This window comes from Thermobia domestica, chromosome 6 (genome assembly GCF_964235325.1).
Source record: "Thermobia domestica chromosome 6, izTheDome1.hap1.1, whole genome shotgun sequence".
Lineage (NCBI taxonomy): Eukaryota > Metazoa > Arthropoda > Insecta > Zygentoma > Lepismatidae > Thermobia > Thermobia domestica.
Window position 1 is genome coordinate 227,833,214 of NC_137459.1, and position 21,341 is coordinate 227,854,554.

Below are 21,341 nucleotides of genomic sequence, written 5' to 3' on the forward strand. Positions count from 1 at the left end.
TGAAAGATGTATGTTTCGAGTCGAATCGAGTTTCAAAGAAAACTCGCTCGCACCCATCCCTAGTGTTTTTTCAACTTTGTACCTAATTTTTAATAAGTCTCTTCTTTCCTTTTCATAAGCTAGAAGGTAAACTACTTTGAACAAATATTCATAATAATTGCAATTATGCATATTTGTAAGTTAAATTTAACGTGGTGTTTTAGTGATTACACAAATTATAATTATGAGCATACTTTATGGAGATGTTCTTACAGACAGTACCCGAGCACCTTTATACGATATGGAAAACTGATTTTTGAAGTCTTTGGAGGAAAATACTGTGAACTGAGAAATCATAACATTTTCCATATTGTACACAGTGGTTCCCACCCCCTCATGTCCATGACGCACCCCCCCTCAATTGTCTATCCGTATATGTTCTTCCATGAAAAAAATCTTTTTCGATTAATTTTTACACCTCTCAAACATATTTATATAGATTTTTAACCCCCCCAAATATTTCAATGACTCAGTTTGCGTCATAGCCCCCCTTTGTGGGCACCCCTGTTGTACAGAAGTATTTTTCTGCGAAAAGAAGTTTGGTTTGGAATGTGTTAAGAAATTAACACTCGCAAGAATACTCTCTTAGTACAAGTATATTTTAGGCACACACTAATTTCCCCCCGCCCCGGAGTGCTTCAATTTCCTCATTGACAAACACTTTACCATTTTATATCGTAAAGGTCAGATCCACTTTTGTTGTAACAGAGTGGTGCTTGAGCGATTGACCGTAAAAATTCAAACTCCGATTAGTGACAATTTCACAGTCTTGTTTTATTACAAGTGTAAACTCTTTAGTCAGTAAAAGAGGCCGTGGACTATGTGAAAGAGTTGATGACGAGATTTTGGTGAGTCAGAGTAGGTCACAGTGGATGAGAGTGCTTTATGGTGGGTGGTGGGTCAGAGTGGGTCACGGTGGGTGGTGGGTCACAGTAGGTCATGATGGGCGGTGGGTCAGAGTGGGTCAGGGTGGGTCGTGGGTCAAAGTGGGTCACGGTGGGTGGTGGGTCAGTAGGTCGTGGGTCACGATGGGTGGTGGGTCAGTGGATCGTGGGTAAAGTTTTCATTGACCCACGCCAACTCTGGCGGTCTCCTCCGGGGTGACTCTCAGAGCTCCGGGGGGGGCAGTGCCCCAAAAAAAACAGGTCTGGAAGAAACACTGACTTATATTTTGAACGTTAAGTGGTCGGCGAGGATATTTTTGTATTATGACTTTATATACTACTGTTGATCAGCCAGTTTATCCACATAGAATACGCATATGTAATAATTGTCTCCATGTTAGAGGCAGTACACCCACCTAATGATTTAAGATCCGCGCCTCCGACAGGTTCTCAGTCCGATGCTGTGGATAAGTAGAAACAAAGTTAGAGAAATTGAAAGTTTATTTCTTATGCATACTTTATTTTTTTTAAAAAAAAGAAGCTAAATAAGTATTTTTTGTAAGGAAGTAGATGATTTCTAACAGACAAAACGATCATAATGCCGTTTACAGCAATTTAATGTCTTAAACCATTCCGGAGATATGATAAACATTGATAGAGTTTGTAACACTGCTTAGAATGACAAATTTGTAGGGAATGTTCAAAATGATCGTTGCTTTCTTTTGCATCAACGCATGGCATTACAGCAATCGTGATTGTAATTATAATAATTTTAAGCAGTGTTGCAAATCTGCTGTAGCACTATATAGTAAAACATCTCCACACTTTTCGAAATAAAGTCTGTATAAAAATTTATATTTTCAATTTCAAGTGGCTTTGCTCTCATATGTCCGAAATGCGATATATCATAGTTATAGAACACGAAACTAAGTTATTCCATATATTAAACGCTCTGTTCATCTCAGTTGCTTTATTGCAGATACCTCAGAAATTTGGATTTGTGTGATATTGCACCATCCTTAGCTGGCAACACTGAATAAAAGTATGATACCTTAATGTTTCGTTTCTCATGTACGTTTTGATATGTGTAATAACCTGACAAACTGCTATTTAAAATATATATTGAGGTGGCAACACTGTTAATCTGGTGATATTGTGGAGTATGTCGAGCTTTTTCCCCTTCTGTCAATTAATTCAGAAGTTACAATGAGGGGTCACTTTAAATGGTTCACTTTGTGATCTATAGATAGATATAGATTTATACACATATGTAGATATAACTGATCCTATATGTATGTAATATGCTTCATATCATTTACATAGAATGAAGATGAGCTGAGAGAGGGTTCTCTACACCTGAGTACTAATGTTCCTTATTACAACATCCCAACGTTCTATGTTTTTGGTAAAGTTGACTTGTTGGAACCAGAGAAGAGTGTGAAGTTTATTTTGAATTTGCCAAGTGAAAGAGGAACAAGAAATGTAAGTAGTTTTTTTTTAATTTTTTTTTTTAAAAAAAAAGTGAGATTCCTTTAATTAATTATCCCTCAAGATATCCCAAATATCATAAACTCTAACAAGTTGAACAGTTATTTGTATCTTCAAATTATCGTAAGTAATGCGATATTAATTATAGGATCCTGGGTAAAGCTGAAAACTTTCAACGCGTTATTGTTCTTATACAGAGTGTTTCAAAACAAGACCGACAACGTTTGGGAGGTGATTCCTGACATCAAGATAAGACGAAAAGTATAGGTCAACCTGGGTGCACCAATGTTTCCTTTCAAAGTTATAGGCTGCCGAAAATATGAATTTTAAAACCGTATATTGATTGTGTGTTTTTATTTCGTTTTTCTTTTTGGCTACTATCTATTGCGTTTCTTGTAGTACAGTTTCTTTCCAAACAAGTTCATATACAATAATTTTGACTAATATATATACTTATATATATATATATATATATATATATATATATATATATATATATATATATATATATATGTGGCAAAAATCCTGAACACACTCATTTTTTGCCTAATTTTTGTGTTTGACTTCGTTCTTCGTTATGAAATTATCGCGCTATCTTAAATATTATTATTGATTTCAATGTATTTTTTCATGCTGATTTCAAATCTGTTTGTAGATTTCATCTAAAGTAAATAGTTTCTTTGATACGTTGAAAAAACCTTGACAAGAAAGCACAAGGTCACTGTAAGAATGAGTGAGTGTGTTTTCAACCAATGAAATGCTCCGTTATTTCAACCGATCAGAGAGCAGTAGCGATAAAGTGTTGAAAGGAGAATATGAAACGTGGTTTAGTAGCGTATTGAACAGTGTATTGAAAGCAATTTGAAGTGCGTTTGTGAAAAATATTGGAATTATGGCTAAGTTTTCATATCTGCCTGAGAATAAAAGGTACAAAATAATATATTTGAAGGAAGAAGGTTATTCTATGCACCAAATTGCTAAATAACCTTGTGGCCTTTCTACTGTTGTGAGAACTTTGAAAAGATTTTCTGAAACAAATTATATTGCGGACAGGGCGATCAGGACGACCAAGAAAAACATCTTTACGTGAAGACAGGTTATTGCACAGGATTTCACTTTCAAACAGAAAGCTTAATTCAACGCAAATTTTGAAACAATGGACTTTGACATAAAATGTGAGTGTGTGCCCAAGAACTGTTAGAGGAAGACTGCTGGAAATTGGGTTACGAGGCTGTAAAGCGCGCCCAAAGCCATTACTGACTGAATTTCTACGCAAGAGGCGATTGACATGGGCAAGGGAACATTCATTATGGACTATTTAAGACTGGGAAAAAGTCATATTTAGTGACGAGAGTCAGTTTTGTATTTCTGGTAACCAAAGTAATGCCTATGTAAGACGACGCACTTATTAGGAATTCAGCCCTCAGTGTCTGAAGCCCACAGTAAAGTACCCGACAAAAGTGATGGTATGGGGTTGCATGTCTTCTCGTGGTATTGGAAGACTTCACATCGTTAGCGGAACAGTGAAAGCCATGGATTACATTGAAATACTACAAAAGAAATTGCTACCAACTGTGAGAGATCTTTTTGGTAATCTGTCATGGATTTTTCAGGACGATAACGCCCCTTGTCACCGTGCAAAGGTAGTCCAGAAATGGTTCAAAGACCATACTGTGAATACATTGAACTGGCCAGGACAGTCTCCCGACCTTAATCCGATAGAGAACTTATGGTTTAAAGTTTGTTATGAAATTTCAAAGAAAAAAACCTTCAAACAAACGTGAGTTAATTGAAGCTTTAATATTTCCTTCAACCATATTGTCACGAAAGAACTTCTTTTGAAATTGGCGCATTCCATGCGAAAAAGATGTAGAGCCGTAATTAAAGCAAACGGCTGGCCCATAAAATATTTATGTTCTAACATGTGACAACAATGTAATTTTAAAAATGCTTATTAAATGTACCATATTTGTCAATTTTCGTGTTATTCTTCTATTCATATTATGCTATTCTATATTGTTTTATTCTGCACATATTTCACATTATTGAGTTCAGGCAGCTTTACTACAAAAAATATTTTAGGCATTAAAAAACTAGTAGTAGATTTGAAATCAACATGAAAAAATACATTAAAATCAATAACAATATTTAAGATAGTGCGATAATTTCATAACGAAAAATGAAGTCAAACACAAAAATTAGGCAAAAAAAAATGAGTGTGTTCAGGACTTTTTGCCACCACTGTATATATATATATATATATATATATATATATATATATATCAAAGTAAATTATATTTTCACGTTCCATTAACATTTTATTTATTTATTTATTTTCTTCAAGTGGCATTTCGCATACAACTCACTGCTTTATCATTATAAAAATAATAAAATAATTGTGTTGATCTATTCTCTTCCACAATTTATCAATTATAGCAGCATTGTAACGTTAAGTTTGAATTGATTTTATAATTCCATTTTTAAATTAATTTTGATATTAATTTTAATATCATGTTTCAAATTTATCTCAACTTGAAATATTCTCTCTATCTTTACTGTTTTTCTCTTACTTTTGTTTATATTGCCTCTCTTATTAACTCTTATTGACTGCTTACACCTGCATTGTCATCAAGCAAAATTAACCTATGTTGTCTTCTTGAAGTTAAAAGGTTGCTGTTTTACACTCTACTGGAAGACTTAATCGCCAACATTACTTATATTTGTCGTTTATTAATGTAACCGCAAACCTCTCTTGTTCAATGTGTAAGAAGTCATTTTCACACAGTATCGAACAATAGTTTGTTTTCATTGAATCTTAAAAGGCACATTCCCGAAGTGTGCTTTTCGGATTCATGTAAAACTGATTCAAATGCAAAGGTCTGCACGGCACAAGTTGCAAGTTGCTGTGTATTGTTCTAACTTTAGCGGTCTATACCGGTAATTGGCATATCTATCGGTTTTTATATATATCCAGAATTCAATCATACACTACTATAACACTCGCACACAAAATTACTTTTCTTATTATTTTTTTAGATGTAACTGGACATAAATGTGAGTATATGCAAAACAAATTGGATTAAGTACTGCTTCTCTGACACATGTTACGCATCCCGGACGCCATCTTGGATCCACCAGATTGAATTCAACTTTCAGTTTTTCTTCCAAATGGAAATAGGTACAAATACAATTCATATACATGAAATTCATATACAATTGTCTCAGAAATTCATTGGTGTAATGAGTTTTACCGTAGCTCGTACCGTTTGAAAGGTATTTCATGATAAATGTCAAGCACTTCACGAATATTTAACCAAATAGAAAGTTGTGCACGGCTTTGTTTGTATATGGAATATTTTACTTGACATTTATATCGTTGACGAAATATTCTCTGAACGTACATACATATAGACACAACGTCAATACGAAAATGGTAGGTCTTCATCCAAATCTGGTCGTATCTGGATTTAAATAAGGCATTTTGACCGTAATACAATACTTCTTTGTTATAGTATAGCATGAAAGTAATAACAACCACCCACAGAAATGTAATAAGATTATGACACCGAACGTTGTAGAATTTCTTTATACCTACAGTATTTTTTTCAGTTAGAAATTGTTTTGATTTGTCAATATCAAAAACGTAAGCGTAACTGATAGTACTCCGCAGCGTATTTCGCGAAGTGCCTGGATTGATTTAACATGCAATACCTTCCAAACGGTGCAAGCTACGGTAAAATTCACTACCAGTGAATTTCTGAGAAAATTGGTATAAATTTGATGTATCACTTGCACGTACTTCCATTTGGAAAACCGAAATTTGAATCCAATATGGCGGATGCAAGATGGCGGTCGAGATAGGTAGCATGTGTAAGAGACGCAATGCTTGATCCAATTTGTTTTGCATATACTCACATTCATATCCAGTTAGATTTAAAGAAATTAAAAGCAATTTTGTGTCCGAGCGTTATAGTAGCGTATCATTGAGTCCTGGATATATGAAGGCCCATAAATCTGCCAGTTACGGTATGAGACGTGAAAATTTGTACAATACACATTAGGCCGCGGAGAACTCTGCATTTGAATTAATTTTACATGAATCCCGAGGGGACACTTCGCGTATGTACCTTGTTAGTCCCTTTTTAGCAAATATGCTGTATCAAGCGCGGATCTACAATTTAATTTGGAATACGAACCACCGTAATCCATTCAATATTCTACTAGAGAAAATCAAACTCAGAACCCCGTGCACTAGGGACAAACGTTCTAACCATGAGACTAGGACAAAGGGCTCCGTATTGAATAAGCAATTGTGATATTTAGTCTTCCTCACTCCTATCTTCAGAACATCATTCGTCTAATGTTTACAAATTATATTCTTTCTTATTCCGTATGTAGTTTAGACAAGACTTGCCCTATTCCTTCAATTTGTTTCGATTATCAATGCTGAGCATAGAATGACTACTATGCGTAAGAACATATGTCAACACACTTCGCCAACATATCAAATACTCAAGTGATTTAGGGCTTGGGTAATGCACAGAACATTTAATTAATCTATTCATAAAATTTAACCAAGTGCTAGTTTCGGATTTTGGAATAAAAACAGTAGATAAATTTTCAAGACTATTTAATGGAGATAATTTCGAAAGTTTCAGCAATTAATTCGATGGAGACTCAATTTCATTTATAAAGTAAAAGAAAATACCAGTTGTGATTATTTTAATGACTGACAGCCTAAAATTAATTTTGTAAAGGAATGAGCAATTTGTATAGCAATTTTATCTTTAAATGTATTCAAATGTAGAAATATTTGCTTTAATAGATAATATAGATAATAGATAATATTAGATAATTAGATAATATTCCTGTAGAGTCTCTTTTCGTTATCAATTTTGTTGTACACTGAATGAAATATCTTGCACAGATGGTCTGATTAATGACATGTTTTAAATAAATTCAAAAATATTGAATTATTCCCCAGTTTTCGGAATTCATTAGCTAAGATTTTCATTTGAATATAATTATTTGATTATGGTTAATTTAAAGTAGTTCCTCCATTTTTGGAATAGGTCGTGGTAAATAACTCAATTCTGAATATCCAGCTTTATATGTTGCTGGTATATTTTCTTAGTTTATGTAAATGAGTTTTATTTAGCTTGACACTATAGTCAAAATCAGATGTGTGCTGGATTAAAATCCTGGGAGAAAAGCATATATTGATTTCTGATTTAAATCAAGAAGGGAAGGATGTTTTATAATTAGGTGGGGCCTATATTCTTTCATCTCATAATCTTGTAACGAAACGATTAGGATGCTTAACAAATATTCTGAACTATGAGCACAGAGAGACAAATTCAGTTATTATATTTGCAATTTTAATCATATTTGGACCTCTCTTGGTTGTCAATTTCACATTAAATTCAAAAATCAATTTATTACGTTCCATTATTAACATCAATTTTTAAATCCATATGTTCTTTTGCTCATTTTGCAATTTTCCTTTTCCTGCACTCTGAAAACGATAATTGCTTATTGAATCAAATGGATTGTATATTCTATTTTTCTTCCTATTTTGTACATCCTCCCTACAATAGAGTATTTCGGTAGAGTGTATTGACCAGAATCACTAAGTAATTAAGGTGTTTTGTAGTCTTCCTTATTTCTGTATAGAGACTAGCATTGAGTTATCTGGAAATATCCGATTTCTAATAGAGGAGGTGCTTAAACTGTGTTTAAAATGTGTTTGTCATCTTTGGAAACCTCTACGTTGTCTATTAGGTAGCAGAGAAGGATTTGAGGTTTTGAAGTAATATAACTTAATGTACGAGGGTTGTTCCGAAAGTAATGCCTCCTATTCTTTTTTTTACGAAAACTAATGGAGATGCATAAATAACATGAACATAGCTAAACGGAGCAATATATCAGCTACAGACTCTCATTTTTCCATATAGTTACCACCATTCGTTATGCACTTTTGCCAACTACGAACAAAGCCTGCATGCCGTCCGTGCTTGTAAAAATCGGAACCAGTTGAGGCTAACCACTTCCTTACAGCTTTGACAAGAGCTTCTGAGCCTTGAAAATGTTCGCCACATTCAGCTTTGTACACAATTCTCTGGTCGTTATCCGGCGATCAGCCCGGGTGAGTAGATCAAGACGTTCTTCATTGCGAGGGATTACAGCTGCGCAGGGTCGACTGGGCAATGGCTTGTCTTGAACACCTTTTTCACCACATTGATGATGGGGTACCTATCGCCTCACATTGCTCACGTCTATTGTATCGTCTCCCTAAACCTTTACCACACGTCGGTGGATTTCAATCCGCGCAATTCTTCAGCAGTGAGGAATTCAATCACACATCGTTGTTTTATACGCACGTCCATATTAGGCTCCATTTTGGAAAACTCCTATGCTTTTGCAAACTACCACAGAACAACGTGACCACCTGCAAATAAAAAAGGAAGGATCAAGCATTAGTACTACACCAACGGCATCTGGCACGGACATACAAAGTATATAAAAAGGAGGCATTAATTTCGGAACGATTCTCATATGTTAGTAGGGAGAGGCACGAGCGAGTTCGAGCGAGTTTTCATTGAAACTCGACTCGACTCGGGACAGACATCTTTGAGCTCGACTCGAGGACTCGACTCGAAACCCGTCTCGAATTTGACTAGATTTTCGAGTCGAGTGGAGCCAAAACGAGCGAAATGTTGTGTGTAGTATCAGGTACTTTCTTCAAGTATACTACATAGACAATATAATTGTAAAATATTAGTAATGGTACTTACCACTACTATAACTTATTATTATTATAATTATTATTATTATTATTATTATTATAACAACACCATCGTGTATAAACATGAAAGATAGGGAGTTTGTATTTGAACACTAAGAACTAGTTGACTGTTGACCTCGGTAGTCGTGAAGTCTAGGAGGCAAGGACATTGTTCACGAGGTTCTCGGTTTGAGTTCCGGAGGAGCAAGTATCTGGCCTCGAACCAAAAATCGTTAAAAGTTATAGGGCGCCGGCCAAACTGTTCAAAAATGCTCGGCCCGTGTTTATGATTCTCAACGACTCGAGCGGCTCGGCTCACAGATCATTCCCTACCGAGCCGAGCCAACAGCTCACCCAACCGAGCTGGCTCGAGCCGATGGTTCACCTGAGCCGAGTCACTGCCTCATCTCAGCCGAGCCGGCTGGAGCTGTTCACTCAGTTAAATCAAGCTGATCAGGTAACATCACTACCCCTGTTGGCTTCTGCTTCGGCTCAAAACTTCGAAAGTGCAGGTCTGAGCCTTGGTGGTAAGAACTACAGTATATAATTATATTGGTGCTCACGACATTTGAGGCTGATTCGTTATAAAAATCCATTGTCGTCTCGTTAATCGAGACGAGACGAGATGCGAGCAGTGTTTCTTCTCGTGAGCAACACTAAAAATATTCCGCATTACTGCTTACATTTCCCATGCTTTCGCTTTCCAGTCTGATCAGTCAATGAATTCAAAACGAGCTAAAACGAGCTAAACGAGGTAACCATTTATCAAACTCGACTCGACTCGAAACTCAACCTCGAAACAGTACCTCGGCTCGTAACTCGACTCGACTCGAAACTCAACCTCGAAACAGTACCTCGGCTAGTAACTCGACTCGAAACTTGACTCGAATTTGCTTCAAATTTTGAGTCGAGTCGAGTTTTAGCTCTACTGGCGTACAAAAAATACCACTATCAGGTGCAATGAGCACTTTCAGGCTCATTGCTAGTTTTGAATATATCTCCATATATTTTAAAGTATTTTAATATTCATATTATTTCTCCGGTTTTATTACTAACTATATAATTAGTAGTTAGTACCAGCGCTGGTAGAAAACATGGTAAAATATGGTAAATACTTATTAATCTTTTATATCTATCTATCATCTATCTATCTATCTATCTATCTATCTATCTATATCTATATCTATATCTATATCTATATATATATATATATATATATATATATATATATATATATATATATATATATATATATATATATATATGTTAATCTGAAAATTATTTTTTACAGCTTTAGAGAAAATAATTCCAAGTTAGGCTAAAGTTTTGCTTTTGGTAGCTAGATAGTTTAGTTTGAAACACTGCTAAACAGAATGACAGCTTCTCTCGTTGTTGCGGAGAGGGGGAGATTGTAAATATCTTATATATAAAAGAGAACGCACAAATCCTTTGTTCCCTCATCACGCTAATACGGCTGAACCAATTTCTTTCATTTTTGGGGGGTTATTAGGATTTGGACCCTAGATGGTTTTTATCATATCACTTTAATTTTCAATTACCAGTGTCTTGAGATAATTGACCATTCAAGTGTCCATAACGTACAAATCCTTTGTTAGTTCATCATAGGTAAAAATAAACGTATTTATATGCAACCCGCATGACCGTGTCACTCGGCGGGTTAACATAAATGACAGGCGATATAATGTTAACATTTACTGCAATCTACTATGGTTTTTATCATATCACTTGAAAGCGAAAAAGTAAAAATTATCTAATTAACAAGGTTTATTGCGTTCCGGGGTGACCCCAGCGAAGCGGGGTGAACGCTGCTAGTCATATATACGAAAGAAGGGAAATAATAGAGGGATGGCAGATTGTTCATTCGTTTCAAGCAGTTGAGACGGAATTTTCTTTCGCGAGGAGCCTCCAGAGGTCTCATTTTGCTTCGCGAAGTGAAGATGCTAGTTGCTCGTGTAGACAGGATTTCGACGAAGTGAAATTACAGCTATCTCATTTTTCTGGGTTGCCGTCGCAAGATTCGTTTGAATTTTGGTCGAGCTTAGAAGACCTTGCAGTGCATAAGCAAGTTAGATACTATACTGGAAAGGGTTGTGCCAAAGGACTTAGAGCGAGAATGTAAGGTATGGTTCCAGTTTAAGAAACCATTCAGAAATTTTGCGGAGTTCAAAGATAGCTTTCTAAAGGAATATTTTAGATTTAATCATAAGGAGGAGCTTGAACCACAATTAGTGAACAGGATGTATAAGCCACGTGAAAATCTAGCTCGTTTCGTTAGGGAGATGTCGCTTCTGTATAAGAGATTGCCTGATCCCCCACGAGAAGCAGAACATGTGAAAAAAATATTAGCTAGGTACACACGAAGTACAAAGTCTATTTGCATAAGAAAGAGTTTCCTGAATTCAAACAGCTAGAAGCGTATGCTTTAAAAATTCAGTCATACTTACTAGACGAAGTTAATTACGTGAAATCACGTGAAGTAGAACAGAGAAGGACAGACAAAGCTGTAATTGGTAAGAAGGGGACGGTTTTAGATAGTGCTCCCGAAATAAGAGCAGAAGTGCTTAACCCAGCACTTTTTAGAAGACAGGATAAGGTTATAGACGGGAACAAAAGGAAAACCCGCCGATTAAATGCTTCTTTTGTAAATCAGATGGCCTTAAAAGATCCTTCTGCGAAAAATATAAGAATTAGAAGAAAAACTCAAAAAATGAGAGCATAGCAGCAGCTACTTTAGTTAGGAAGTTAGTGACAAGTAAAAATGCACCACAGTATATCTTTGGGTACTTCTATAGGCAGCCGACACAGCTTTTCTTGGACTCTGGGAGCCAAATTTGTATTACGAATGGAAACACTGCTAGGAGGTGGGAAGAGGAAGTTGCCCGAACTAAAAAAAAAAACTAAAATAGGAAATTTCGTTGGCCTCTGAGTCTGTTTTCCATACAAGCTTATTTTTCCGACTATCTGAATAAAGAAAAAGAAATTGACGCATTCTTTTTATGTTTTAGAATCAGCTAATATTCCGGTAATAGTTGGAAATGATCTTTTGACGAAGGCAAAAATTGAGTTGCACATGTGTAAAAATGGTTGGCGCTTTCAAAACGAAAAGAAATTAACAGGATTTATAGAGCCGCTAAAGCATAACAGTACCATAGGAAGGTGCAATCAGAAGACAAATATTCGTGCACCACCCACGGGTACAGTTTTTTCTTCTAAAAAGAAAGAAGAAAAACAAGAGACTGGTAGCAATGAAGAATCTCCTCAGAGAGAGAGGAAATTGAGGGACAATTGGGAGGAAAAGAAAAGTAATAACAGGGAAGGTCATTTTTTACAGCAGCGTCAACCAAAGACAAAACCTCCGGGGCCAGGAAACCGCTAATAAAAGCTACAATTCTGGGGGGAAGCATATCTGTATGCAGATAGCGGGATCTCCCTCCTATGTTTCGCAACAATAAGCTGCTCGATGGAAAGCAAGTGGTTGCAAGTTCTGAAGGGACACTTTTTTTTGTCATTAGCTCAGGGGACAGCGATCTCCTATAAGAGTGCTATTGTTGATGTTTTTATTCAAGGAATCCGTGTAAGGCAGAAATTTCATCTCCCGTTTCTGATAAAAGACGTAATTGTGGGTAGGGGCTTCCTTCAGAAGAGCAAAATTGTTCTTTTCATTTCTCAAAATCGGCGGAGTATAGATGACGGTTTACAGCCTGTTTGTGTTTTTGATTCTAAGAAGAAAGAAAAAAACGTCTCACTTGGATGATGTGTTTATATTCGAGAGGGTGAGGGTACCGTTATAGAACTGATGTTGTCTCGTGTCACTGTTGATAAAGATACAAAAGAGATGTTAAAACAAATTTTAGAAAAAAAAAGCATACAGAGGCCTTTAGCCATAAACCAGGACTTACACATCTGATAAAACATAGCATTAATGTGCCGAATCCTAAACCATTTTCGTCTAAATTGAGGCCACTCTCTTTTGAGAAGAGGAAGAGTATGGAAAAGGTTCTAGGCGATATGGAGAGGTATGGAATTATAGAAAAAACGCTCCATTCTAAATATATCAACACTCCTATATTGCACCAAAAGAAAAATGAGGATTTTAGCCTAATTTTGGACTCGAGGGTTTGAATTCCATGACTGAAGGACAAAAATACACTCTTCCCAGTATAACTGAAGCACTTTCTTATTTAAGAAATACACATTATTTTATATCTCTTGACATTATTGTTGCATTCTCATAAATGGAGTTTGATGAGTAGAGTCAAGAATTTACTATTTTTATTACGCATAAGGGCTTATTTAGGTTCAAACAAGGCTGCTACAGTATCAAGGATCTTCCGCATAGTCTGTCTAAGCTCATGAAATTGGTGCTTAAGGAACTTTATTTTGCTTAAGTTATCGTATACTATGACATAATATGTGGCGGAGAAACAAAGGAATAACTTCTCGTAATTTTAGACGAGACATTAAAAGGAATTTAAAATGCTGGTTTAACCTTAAATCCGCATAAGGCGGTATTTTTTGCTCAAGATATTTAATTTCTTGGTCACAGTATTAGGCCTGGATATTTTTCTTATACTGCAGAAAAATCAAAATTGCCAAACAGTTTCAGAGTAAAGCAAGTGCAATCGCTTTTAGAGTTTTTTTATTTTTTTTTTATTTTCGGACTAAAGGTATTGCTGAAATCTTAACTCCAATAACAAATCTTTTGAATAGAGATAGAACGTTTATATGGACACAAGTTCATGAAGAAGCATTAAACAAATTAAAGGGGCTCTAGCGGAAGACCCCATGCTTCTCCTACCTAAAATTGGGAAGCCGTACCACATATTCGTAGATGGCTCTAGCGTCGCATCAGGGTACACTCAGTGTCAAAAAGATGACCAGGGAAGACTGGAGGTGTTGGCCTATGGATGCAGGAAATTATCACCAGTACAGGCTAAGTACAGTGCAGCGAATATGGAGCTTCTTTCTGTACTTACTTCCTTATAGAAATTTGAAATTTTTTTGATACATGCCCCTTTGGTGTATGTGTACACTGACCGCAGACATATTTTGACTATTCTTAAGTCGATTAAAATCGCTGGGTTAGTCGCTGGGCTGCGAGAATTTCTCGATGCCCAGTAGTCTTGAGATTCTAGCCGGGTAAGAAATAGCCAGTTGATATGTTTTCTAGGTTAGAAGAAAATTATACGGAAGGGCCAGAATTTGAGTTCTCTGCTGAAGCTAATGGTTTACTTCCTCCTGAATCGGAAAGTGACAAGGGCTTTCTGAAAGTAGAAGTAAAGGACAGGAAGTTGGTTGATATTCAGGATCTTCCTTCTAATGACTTATTTCTCGTAGATGCTCAGAGGACCAAGGAGATTAAAACTATGAAGAAGGAGCTTAAGACGAAGCGAAACGACGAAATGCCTCAAAGTGGTATGTCGTGCTACGTTACAGACAGGGAGAAGATACGCCTTGTATGTGAATTAACTTTTAATATTTTAGCTGTAAGTGGTGAAGAACAATTTGAAGAATTTCCAAATTCATATGACACAGGATTTAGAAAAGAGTTACTTTCTTTAGTGAAGAGAATATTTTGATGAGGACAGTCAAAGTTAAGGGGGAAGAAAAAGATATAATGTGGGTACCCGAGAAACTGCGAGCCACAGTTTGCAAGGCAGCACATATTGAGAAGGAGTCAGGGCATCCATCCTTCATAGAGACTTTGGATAGAATCCGGAACCGTTTTTTTTTTCTGGAAAGAAATGAAGAATGTCAAGGATTTCACGAAAGCTTGCGTTCCGTGTAGTATTTTTAAAGAAAATAACAAAACGAAGTACGGATATATGGAGAGTACTTTAGTATCTGCCTCCGGGGAAAACCTGTATGCGGACAATTTAGGTCCAGTTATCAAAACAAAAGTGGGAGGGTATCGGTATTGTTTAATGTTGGCAGATGCTTTCACAAGGCAAGTGAAATTTTCCCTCCTCGAAAACTTACAGCGAAAACTATGGTTGAATGTATTTTGACTTTTTCTCTGAATTCGGAATCTATAAAAATCGTGACAGATAATCACAGTATTTTTTAACAGTGAAATTTGGAAAAGGGCCATGGAGAGTATTGGCACTATATACAGCTTTATCAGTTCGTATAGGGTGCGTGCTAACAAGGCTGAAAAGGCAATAAAGGACGTTAAGTGTCTTTTAGGCATATATATAATGCAAGGCACGAAAACTGGACCCAGGGTTTAAAATTAATTGAATTTTCACAGAATTCAAAGAAATGTTCAAGCACTAGGTACTCTGCTTTTTATTTACATTTTGGCAGGGATCTTCGATATATTTCGTTAGATAAAGAAACCAAGAAAGGAAAGGAAACAAATTTGAGTGCCCATCACCCGAAATTTATGGCCGAATTGCGGAACCGGGTGGAGAAGGCATACCAACGTGCAAACAAAATTCAGGAGGAGAAGCATACAGCCTGTGGGAAAATGTACAATAAGGGTAGACACCCAAGCCCTTTTAAAATAGGACAAGATATATGGCTGAGGGTCATTAGAATTTCCTCTACTACACAGAACATTAGTGCTTCTTTATCGAATCAAAACTCTGGGCCAGGTAGCCGCCAACACGTTTTTGGTGAGAAACAGGTAATCGGGAAAAATAGTAAAGAAAAAACGCAGATATGATGAAACCTGTTTTTAAAGCCCCCAACTTTGCTAGACATATCGTCGAATTACAAGCGGAGTACGCAAAGGAAATCAGTCCAAACGAGATAAAGAAAAAAGTTGTAGGGAGAAAAGAAAATTTTCCAGACGACTCAAACAAACCTTGAGACAGCTTGATAGAGCAGTAAAACTACCCATCGACCCTGTAAATTGAATTTTTCATTTTTCTTTTTTCACATACTCTGTTTATATTTTTCAAACAACTACCCTCCTTAGAGACGATTTTATTCCTAGCTAGTTCCAGTTTTATTCTCTTCGAGATCAGTTCACGACACGAGACGAGACCGAAAAGATCGGAGCCGCAATTTCCTTTTAAATTAAATTAAGGCAACGTGTCTCGCCAGCTTAAGTCTGCCGTGATGACTAGGTCTGTATACGTAGGTGCTAGACCTAATCCAGACAATCCATTACAGCTTCAAATATTATGTCATGTGTATACTCCAAAAATAACAAAAGGAGAGCAAGGTTTGCTCAAGAGGAAGCATGTAATTCCAAAAGGAGCAGAGCTGAAGCGGCAGAAATAACACTTCAAGACATTCGCGACTTGCAGTGCGAACAGCAGAAATAGAAGGGGCAATCTTCCGGGTCCCTCAAGCACACAGCAAAAGGACGAGGATTACGTTTACCTTTTTACGGACAGTGAAGGACTGGGAATACCGAGGACTCCAGAAAAAAAAAACAATATAAAGTTTCCTGAGAGAAAGGAAGAGGCATCCAAAATCAAGAAGAAGCTGGATCTGTGAAAATTGAATTTTGCAAGTGAATGATTTTTTGGAATGAAGGTGTAATTTTATTCAATTTAATTTCAAAAACTGAAAGAAACATTAGACTTTCGAGGCAGCCATAAATCCTCGAAACAAATTATTAAATTCTGATTTTTTGTGTTTGTTTTGTAAATAATGTGCCGAGTGAGTGTTTTTCTAAAAGTGAATTTTTCCCTCAATGTAAGCGGGGGAGAAAAACTGTTCTGGACTCCAGACTTATGGCATATATAAGTCCCAAATATACGCATATTATCAAATTTATGTATGAGCGTGTAATTTTGTGTTTAGTGTTCGATAGAAAGTGATTTTTCACTTAATGTATTCGGGGAAAAAGACTGAAAGAGACGATAAACTGTGAAAGTGAAGTGGAAAACATTTTTTTCCCTTTCTTTTAAGGACGCAGTATATCAAATGAGCACTTTCAGGCCCATTGCTAGTTTCATATATATCTACATATACTTTAAAGTATTTTAATAGTCATTTTATTTCTCTGGTTTTATTAAGACATATATTATTAGTAGTTAGTACCAGCACTGGTAAAAAACAGGTTAAAATATGGTAAATACTTATTAATCTTATATATATATATTATGTTTGTTCATTTTGTTTATTTTTGAATGTACATATATATATATATATATATATATATATATATATATATATATATATATATATATATATATATATATATGTGTGTGTGTGTGTGTGTGTGTGTGTGTGTGTGAATCTGAAAATTATCTTTTACTGCTTTAGAGAAAATAATTCCAAGTTAGGCTAAAGTATTGCTTTAGGTAGCTAGATAGTTTAGTTTGAAACACTGCTAAACAGAATGAGAGCTTCTCTCGTTGTTGTGGAAAGGTGGAGGTTGTAAAAATCATATATAAAAAAGAAGGGAAATAATAGAGGGATGGCAGATTCTTCATTCGTTTCAAGCAGTTGAGACGGAATTTTCTTTCGGGAGGAGCCTCCAGAGGTCTCATTTTGCTTCGCGACTTTTTTTAAGTCAGTAGCGAGGGTGCAGCCGAGGAGATGGCTGTGGATTAGGACCAATTTTTAGATTTGTATTAGAGGAATACGAATCGGAATATTTAAATTCTGGTTGTACGTCGTTGGGGTTTACACTAAAGATAAGTGCAATCTCCGGATAGGAATTTTGTATGAAATATATTTTAGTAGGGATCATTAGATCTATTGTAGGCAACGTCCTTTTTTTGGCCGCTGGCTGTTACAGGAATCTTGATTGAATTTTAGGGAAGGCCGTTGCTACGGCAACTGAAGCCGAATAAGTTATTTATTTTACAGTTAGTTGTGTTTGACTAGCTGGATTAGATTATTTTACACAGCTGATTCCTCACGTAAGTCGACTACAGGCTGTGGGGTTTGAGATTGTTTCCTATTACCGAGCTATATTCCTAGATGAAGGAAATTTCCCTATTTCCCTTTTTCCCCTGATTAATGATTAATATCTAGTTTATTTTCCTGAAGGTTTGTCCAATAAAGGACAATACCTGAATTAGGGATTTTAGGCCAGACAATGCTGAGAATGTTTTGGCTCTCTTTAGAGATTTCGAGGTTTATGATGGCTTGTACGAGAACGCACGTTCAGAACCTCTCTTAGAGAAATCTTAGTTACTCTTGGATTGAACGCTTCCGCATTGAAGCAAGCAGAATTTAAGGCATTAAGTAAGTGGTGACCTCTACATAGTTCTAAAAGGTGAACCTATTTTTTTTGGCAACTGAACAAATTAGAGAACTCAATTTTATTAATTAAGAAACCTTTAATTCCACTATTGAAATTCTATTTTTTGTTGTTTCCTGAATAAATTTTAGTCCAACTGGAAAGGCTAATTTATATAAAGTTCCCTGAACCTTGGGTATTAAGATTAAGTTATATTTGTTTTGCTAATTACCCTAGACAATTAGTAAACATTGTAAAAAGTAATTTAATTCTTTAACTCCATAAGGTCGAGTCCAACATTATCGTTGCTATCACAAACGCCTGGACGAACGTAATTCTTCTCGCATTTTACCAAGCAGTAGGTTGGTATGTGAAGCAATGAAACAGGTTTTTGCTGGTGAATTGAAAAACGAATTATCTTCACTTTAGGTTTAATCTCTGTCGTTTGGAGGGTGCTGTAAAATGACTACCATATATCAAATATATTATAACTCGTTGGGTGTATAAGATTGTTTCACTATGTACTGTGTATAAAAAAAACACAGTGATCACACATGAGTTCGAAAATGATTAAAATAAACTGAATACATGAAGTCTAGAACAACCGAATGAAATAAGTTCTTAAATCTTAATCTCGATTCACAGACCTACTCCTATTTCCAGTCATTCATCCTATTCCAACATTTGTTTTCTTCTCCACGTGAGAAGATCTCACTTATCATACTGACAAGGAACAGATATGACCGTGTCATTCGGACTTCTGAATCAAACCTAGTCCATTTGATAAACATAACAGAATAATTTAAAAGAAAACTACACATGCCAAGTTTTGTCAGACGCGAAACTAACAACCATATTGTGTTTGCTACGCGTAGATAACATTTTGTGAGATATATACACCTGTTAAGCTGTTGCCTACACTTGGTATATTATAAATAAATAGGCGTTCTTGAAGAAACTATAATGTGTAGTAGGTTTATGATGGCTTTGAGCGTTTTCTCAAATCTTGGCTTTTCTGACATGTGCTGTTTTACACGCACAGACACACAAACAAAAAGAGAGAGAGATAGACCGATAGCTCATTGGAAACCTTTGCATAGGACAACGAGTCAAGTTGGGCTTGAATGAAGGAGAAAGGAATAGTGTGGGGATTGGAAGAAGAGTCAGACAAAGATGTAGTATGTCGCCGCAATTAATCAACAGTTATAGTGAGTGGTTAATGAAGGGAGCAGTAATGTGAATTGGAGATTTCAAGATTGGAGATTGGATCAGATCGTTAACAAGATCAGGTATGCAGGTGATACGGTTATAATAGCTAAAAACAAATTAGGACTGCAGGAGATCATTGACAAAATAGTTGACACTGGAAAACTGTACGGATTGGAAATCAACATTCAAAAATCGAAAGCCTTGAGAACATCCCGTGCAAATGCGCCCTTGCAAGTCAGGGTAGAACGAAGAGTACTTTAAGAGGTTAACCATTTCAAATATCTGGGAAGTATTTTGACGAAACACGCGTACTGCACTAAAGATATCAGGTCGAGAATTCCCATAACCAAAGAAGCATTCAACAAGAAAAGGTCACTTTTAACTAGTAGCCTTAATATTGGACTAATGAAGTAATTGGTCAAGTGCTATATTTGGAGCATTGGACTTTGTGGTTCAGAGACTAGAACATTAAAGAAGTTAGAGAAGAAATATTTAGAGAACTTCGAGATGTGGTGTTGGAGGAAGATGGTAAAGATAAAATGGACAGGAAAAGTAACAAACAAAGATATTTTAAAACGGATAGGGGAGAAGAGGACGCTTCTAGCCACCATCCTGCGTACAAAAGCCAATTGGGTAGGACACATATTACGAAGAAATTGTCTTCCCCGTACCGCCATAGAAGGAAAGGGAGGAATAGGAGGAAGAAGTACACAAGTGATCGATGATTTGAAAAATATAAGAAAATATTGGGAGTTAAAGGAGGAAGCTGAAAATCGAGAAACATGGAAGAAATATTTCCAGGTCCAAACTGAAATTTAAGAAGAAAAGAAATAAGAAAAAGAAGAAAACAGCCTTGCTAGTGCTAGGACCTGCCAAAAGGCAGAATACTTAATTATAATAATAATAATAATAATAATAATAATAATAATAATAATAATAATAATATGCTCATGCACACACACACAAATACGTACCATAGACCACGGAGTAAGTCCTTGGTTCCCATTAACCCTGTTAGTATAAAGAAAATCGTAGACTCGGAGTGAAATAGCTTTTACATCAACACTGCTCATTGGAATGTCATGGTTTATAGGTCATTCTCTTCAGCATGAAACAAGCTTTCCAGAGTAGCTATGCACTCGGGCTCATAACTACTTTAGCAGGGAAAATTGGGATAATGTCTAAAAAATTACCTCCAGAAATCTCTCCCATCAACTTTGACCCCCTCTGGAGTACTTCCGGATAGAAACACAATCTAAATGTATCCCGAGAAATGTTATGTGGGATAAGAAATAAGTGTACCAGGTGCTGTTTTTATAGACGGAATAGGTATAAGGGGTAAAGATGTATACCAATTCGCTCTGTGCATACAAAACCGAACATATAACCTGACCTATAAAGACAACTTATATATATATATATATATATATATATATATATATATATATATATATATATATATATATATATATATATAAATTTGTCAACCCCCCTGTGGCGCCTGTAAAAGCAAATACGTAACTCAGAGACACAGGGAGATTTTCCTCCGAACATTTTCTGTAATGTCTGGGAAAGTACAATTAATATTTCAAAAAGTAAACACATGACAAGTGAAGTTTAAAATCATTGTATTTTCAATAATTATTTGTAATGTTGAAGTGTATTTTGTTGTGTGAAGAATGGACAAACACCACCAGATCACAATCTACGGAGTATGACTATTTTCTCTACATGATGACGAAAAACGAATAGCAAACACATACCTTCA

At 35.9% G+C, this 21,341-nt stretch overlaps 1 protein-coding gene across 2 annotated transcripts in view; it reads left to right on the top strand.

Annotated features, from left to right (window-relative positions):
- Apoltp (Apolipoprotein lipid transfer particle) overlaps positions 1-21,341 on the top strand; it is a 6,186,292-nt gene that overhangs the window by 3,789,240 nt on the left and 2,375,711 nt on the right. For both annotated transcript variants that reach the window (XM_081762641.1, XM_081762640.1), the window contains exon 37: positions 2,247-2,405. In XM_081762641.1, coding sequence (XP_081618767.1) covers positions 2,247-2,405 — 159 coding nt within the window. The remainder of the gene's footprint in view (positions 1-2,246; positions 2,406-21,341) is intronic.